Raw genomic sequence first — 5753 nt, 5'->3', positions numbered from 1 at the left:
ATCATTATTACTGTAATTATTTGTCATCCTGCGACTGTACAGCTTTGAAAATGAATTCGCTGAAGAGAGAACTCTTCAGTGAAACAATCTTTTTTATTTAATGTCTTAATGAATGTATTCCGTTTACATTAATAGAAGAAAAAGATGTATGCAATATTCTATTATACTTGTTTCTCATAACAAAACATGTTAATATTAGCCACTTGTTATGATCGATAAAATTTATCGAATTCCTGTTTATTAATTCTAAAAACTCATAACTTTGATACATGCTTAGTATACTGATATGTCTTGTTGTTCGAATGCTACTTTGTTATATCTGGTCGTCGCTGATTGTTGTGTCGGAGACGCTTATCACTTATACTCGGAATGAGGGACCTCCACAATTCCCACGACGCGAAAGTAAAAACACAGAGACTGATATAAGTGAAGATCTACTCACCTCAAAACACGACGACGACCTTAGTCGAAAATACATTGATTTGTATACAAATTGTACACACAGTTTGATTAATAATTAGGATGAAATCACATATCTGAAAAATACTTAAAGTTATAACAAATCACAGACTGAGAATAGTTCATGTCAACTGAGTACAAGAATATGGTATATTATACATAAAAAAATATGATACGAAAAAAGAAAACAAATACTATATTTAGTAATCATTACATTGAATCGAAACGGAAGTAATATTGAACAAAACTAATAATCAGTAAATCAACCGAAAATTGACTTTTCTTTCCATCATATAACCTCCCCTTCTTTTTTTTGAAGACTCAAAGTTGAGATCCATCTTTAAATTTTATGACTTTGTCCTTGCCCACGAAATAATGTTGGGTCTTCATATTCCCAAGCTACAGTTAGTGTGACTCGATTTAAAACATATTTCCCGCTTTGAATAGAGAGTTCACTAGAACTGACTAGATGGTGAGGATCAACGACACTTGATATGAGGTCATTAAAGTTTGATTCTTCTGAAACATTTTCACCAAATTTCTTGAAAATCTCATTGGTAGATAGTGAATCACTAGAGTAATCAGCATCTATCACAATTTCATTAGCTTCTTGATCATAGTTTGATACATCCGACATATTTTTCTCATTTTTGTAAGAAATTTGAACAAGAAAATGTAAGCCATTATGGTAACTCATATCTGGTAAAACAACTAGAGAACCCAGATAGGTACATTCAGCAGATACTTTTGTCGTAGAATGATGAACTCGATTTGATGCAATTGTCTTCATTATGCTGCTTGATTCATTTTGTCTTTCTTCGTGTACGGGTACTGCAACAATTTCATGTGCATTTAACAAGATATTATCCTTCTGTGAGCTGGACAAGTCAGTGTTTGTGCATTGTGTTTTGGGGACAATGAGATTAGAACCCGCTACAGGGCATGTCTCTGAAATGAACGTTCCTGGCCCACTGAGTGGATCATGAATGACTGATATTGCTTCTCTTACAATACTGGTTGTCAAGGCTTCATAGAGGTTTTCATCGACACATTCATACATTCTGCAACCATTTTCTAGCTCTGTACGCAATTTAGACTGTATTTATGTAGTTATTTAAACAATGGATTAATAATAAAAGTTTTAAATAGTGTGTAAAAGCCAAAGTAAATTAATTAATGGATTTTCAGAACGTTTTATCGTACTAATTCCTGTATCGAAAAACATGATTAATGGCCCTATGTAGGATGAAAAATTCTTACGTATGCTTATTTGTACATATTTTCCAAATCAATAAGAATCAAGTTACTGATCTTCAAGTTTCATAGTTCACTTGATTTTGGGATAGGATTAATGGGAATTTCATCATTTATTCCATCGTTTATTGGTGATCATATTGAATTACCTCTAGTGTCTAATTTAAATCAACTGGTTGTAATCATCCTTGTTACATAAATATTTTAGAAAAATGTTTCTTCCTTTGAAGTAATCAGAATTTAGTTGATCCAGTGCTCAATGTACAGAGTTTGTAGATGAATATTATAAACGAAAGAGACAATTTCTTCTCATCAATAATATTTAGTGTCTTTTAGAAAAATACCGTTTGTGTGTTTACATTTCAGTAATAAATAATAAAGTATAACAAAATTTTCTTAAGTATATTGTATTTGTAGTTTAAGTCAAGAGAAAACTTTATTGAAAGTTACCGATTATAATTGTGTTGATAAGCCAAATGACTGATGATCTAATAACTTTAGGGTATTAAATTTTGTATATTTGAAACTATAAGTTAATGTCCAAAAATCATTTCAGAAATAGAAAAAAAAGAAAAAAAAATACCGCAGCAACAACCACCCAGGAACTGCCTTCTAATTAAAGAATTAAACACAGTCGACAAGAGAAAAAAGAAAGAAGGTATTAATCACATCAAATCGTTAAATGTATAAATAAATAAAACAAGTTAAGCTTAAACAAACACAATTTTATTTGCTTTAGTTATGATTAAATTTCGAATGTAAACATTTAAATTGGTATGCATCAGATGATTCGTTGGATGCTTTATTAACTGATTAACTAAGGACAACTGTTTAATAAGCTAATTTCATTATCATGGAGATAGTATGTTTTTTGTTTGTAAATAATTGTCCCACATCACTGCATATAAGAATTAATCACAATAATAATAATAAATATATAAAGGAGATATTCTGTACCAGAAATGGACAAATGTTTTTATTAGGCTGTATACAAATAATAAAATGTTACTCGAATACAAACATGCATTATTAGTGAATGAAACCAAAATCTACTTACGTAATCAACAATATCAGTTGACTAACTACGTTAATGAAGCTGTTCACAAATTTTTAAGAAAAACATATTTTTGGTTCATTGAATACGTAATAAAGACTTTAAATCAACTTCCGGTAGTTATGACCTCAAGTTGGACCTAATGAACATCACATTTAAAAACGTTAGTTCAAAAATGTAAGTCTATCCAAGAATAAAGTATTTTACAAATAAAAATTATTCAGACTGTATAGGCTTTCCACTATTAATAATGAGTTGAATTCAGTAAATATCGAGTATGTGCATCATAGGTTCAGCGTTTTGTCTACTTAGATCTACAGAAGAACGACCTACTAGTGACTTATAGATCTTAGTGATGAATTTTAACATGATTTTGGTTCTTACTAAATCTAAGTTATACGTATAGTGCGTTGTTGACTTCCTTATTTAGTTGAATACATATGAAAGTGATTATCCCATATGAAATAGATTTAAACAGTTGACTTATAAACACATCATGGTCAATAAATTATAACAATGTCAGTTTTATACTCAATTTCTCTAGTTTGTCAGTATAAAATAGTAACGTTTGCAACTAATTGTATTATTTATTCAACGTTTGTAAATAAATAAATATCAAAAGTCATTATACTGGTTCTTTTTCAAAGTTACATAAACACTTCAAGTGTTACATTGATAGATTAATAAGTACTGACCAATATCAAGCTTGGTTAATCTTTTATGTCGATCAATAGTTTACTGATTAAGTTTCAATAAGGCTACCATTGTAAATGAAATCATAAGTCGGTAACAAAGAAAAGTTCCGGCAAATTAAATCATTCTATGAGTACATAAAGAAGATGAAGAAAAGAAATATTCACTTCAATAATTCATCTTAAATAGGCAAAAATAAACGTCGATTAATTCTGAGTTGTTGGGAAAGTGTTTCTATGTTCGTCTTCAAAATAGAAATACATAAGTTGAAATAACACATTCATAAAAGTGTAAGAAAGGTAAAACATTCCACAAAAATTGGAGAACGATTATTGAATTTGAATTTGGCTTCAATAGATTTGAGAAAGACTGAATCTATATCTACTAGGAATTTTTACCACCTAAAATTAAGCAATAGTGAAAATATAATGTAGATGGCTACACTTCAACCCACTTTTTTTCATATTCAGACACTCATCTGAATGACCACTTCAAATAATCCGTTCTAGACAAATTTACATTTCAGTATCGGATTGTGGAGATTGTTGAGTTTTGATTGATATCATGAATGGATCAATGTTAGACCACCACTGAAAACCTGGAAGCACTGATTGTTTAACATTGATCTATTCATGATATCACTCAAAACTCAACAGTTTTCACAACCCTATACTGATAATTATCATGTGCTCATTGGTGACCAGCTTGAAAATAGATTTTCTGGAGTTCTAGTGAGAAGCTGTGACCAGTGGAGTTTACCCGTTTCTGTTGTGAGGCACTTACTGAAGACGATGGAGAACGGTCGCGCAATTTCGTGGATTGGTTGAAGTTAAACACTAACACCATTGGATGCCGGCCAACTGGTCTTGAGCTCAAGCGTTCAGTTCCGCGTGCGAGGTCGTGAACGAGCGCTGCTGAGGTGTCCGATTCTAGGACAAAACGGCCATCCAGTGCTTCCAGGTTTCCAATGGTGGCCTAACTTTGATCCATTCTTGATCTCAATTAAAACATGCATATTTATTTTTAAATACATAAAAAAGTTTTTATCATGAAATAAACCTCAATTAACCTTCCCGACCAACCAAAGACAAGTGATGCCCTACACCATTACATACTGAAATCAATATTTTCATATTATACATCACAAAGTATGTAGAATAATGTATCATAAAATATGTAACTAAGTCTATTCAAGTTTGATGATACAATTAAATGATATTGTGAAGTGACTTAATTAAGTTGTCATTAATTTTAACATGATACTACCTGATAGTCAAAATCCTGGTTCGTACATTTTTTTAAAAATTCAACTATCTACAGTTCCTGATCGATTACTTTCTTTATAAAAGTAAAACCATCAAGATTTTTTAGTGTTTTTCTTATGAAGTGTATATTATGTATGGTTGGAATATTTGATCACAAATAAAGGGATCAATACTGTATTCATGAAATAACCTCCTGAACAAAAAGTTATTTCATACTTATATGAGCAATATTGTTATAATATTACACCACTTATATGTAATAAAAAGAAACACTTTTCTACGCTAATGATGAATATTTATATAAAATAATTTTTAATTTGTCACATAGAAAGATATTTGAAAACAAGAGAAAAATCCAAAAGATCTCGTTTTCAACCCATAATTACTTGAATTCAAAACTTTCCGCTTAAACTAAACCTTCTACAATAAATTTTTAAACCATAACTTTATTTAAAACGAAACAAAACTAATTACTTAAATTAAAATAATGTAATATTAATAGTTGAGATAATGAGTCAATTGAAGCTAGACCACCATGGAAAAATTGGAAGCACTGGATGGCCGTTTCATGCCAATAAGGGACTCTTCAACAGTGCGCAACCACAATCCCACCTCGACAGATTCGCACCCAGGACCTGTCGGTCTCGCGTGCGTACGCTTAATGTTAATGTATAACTTCAACCAATCCACAAAATTGAGTGACACATCCACCATTATCTTCAGTGAGTTACTATCTCATAATAGAACCGGTTGAACTCCACTGGTCACTACTTCTCACTACAACTTCATGAAATACCTCATGAAGCTAGTCACTAGTGAACATATGTTGATTAATATCAGAAGAGATTTTTATGGATATTATAGTAATTTTAATAGTTGAGATCATGAGTCATTCTAAACTAGACCACCATTGAAAACCTGGAACAATCGGATAACCATTTGTTTTTCTCTCATAAACATCCTTATTGATAAAATAAAAACACCTTTGTTTCAATAGTATATAAAGTATATTTAACAAGACAAACATT

At 30.8% G+C, this 5753-nt stretch overlaps 1 protein-coding gene across 1 annotated transcript; it reads right to left on the bottom strand.

Annotated features, from left to right (window-relative positions):
• Window positions 1-470: 470 nt before the first annotated feature.
• Window positions 471-1637, bottom strand: MS3_00001627 (uncharacterized protein). Its single transcript, XM_051209092.1, has one exon. It carries the CDS (start codon window positions 1517-1519, stop codon window positions 800-802), a length of 720 nt encoding a protein of 239 aa, XP_051074520.1. The 5' UTR covers window positions 1520-1637; the 3' UTR covers window positions 471-799.
• Window positions 1638-5753: the final 4116 nt, after the last annotated feature.

The sequence above is a fragment of the Schistosoma haematobium genome, chromosome 1 (genome assembly GCF_000699445.3).
Source record: "Schistosoma haematobium chromosome 1, whole genome shotgun sequence".
In the NCBI taxonomy this organism is placed as follows: domain Eukaryota; kingdom Metazoa; phylum Platyhelminthes; class Trematoda; order Strigeidida; family Schistosomatidae; genus Schistosoma; species Schistosoma haematobium.
This window is presented reverse-complemented; position numbering and strand designations above follow the sequence as displayed.

Bases quoted from the DNA above. Each gene is read 5' to 3' on its own strand.
- MS3_00001627 (XM_051209092.1), bottom strand. From the start codon at position 1,519: ATGTATGAATGTGTCGATGAAAACCTCTATGAAGCCTTGACAACCAGT.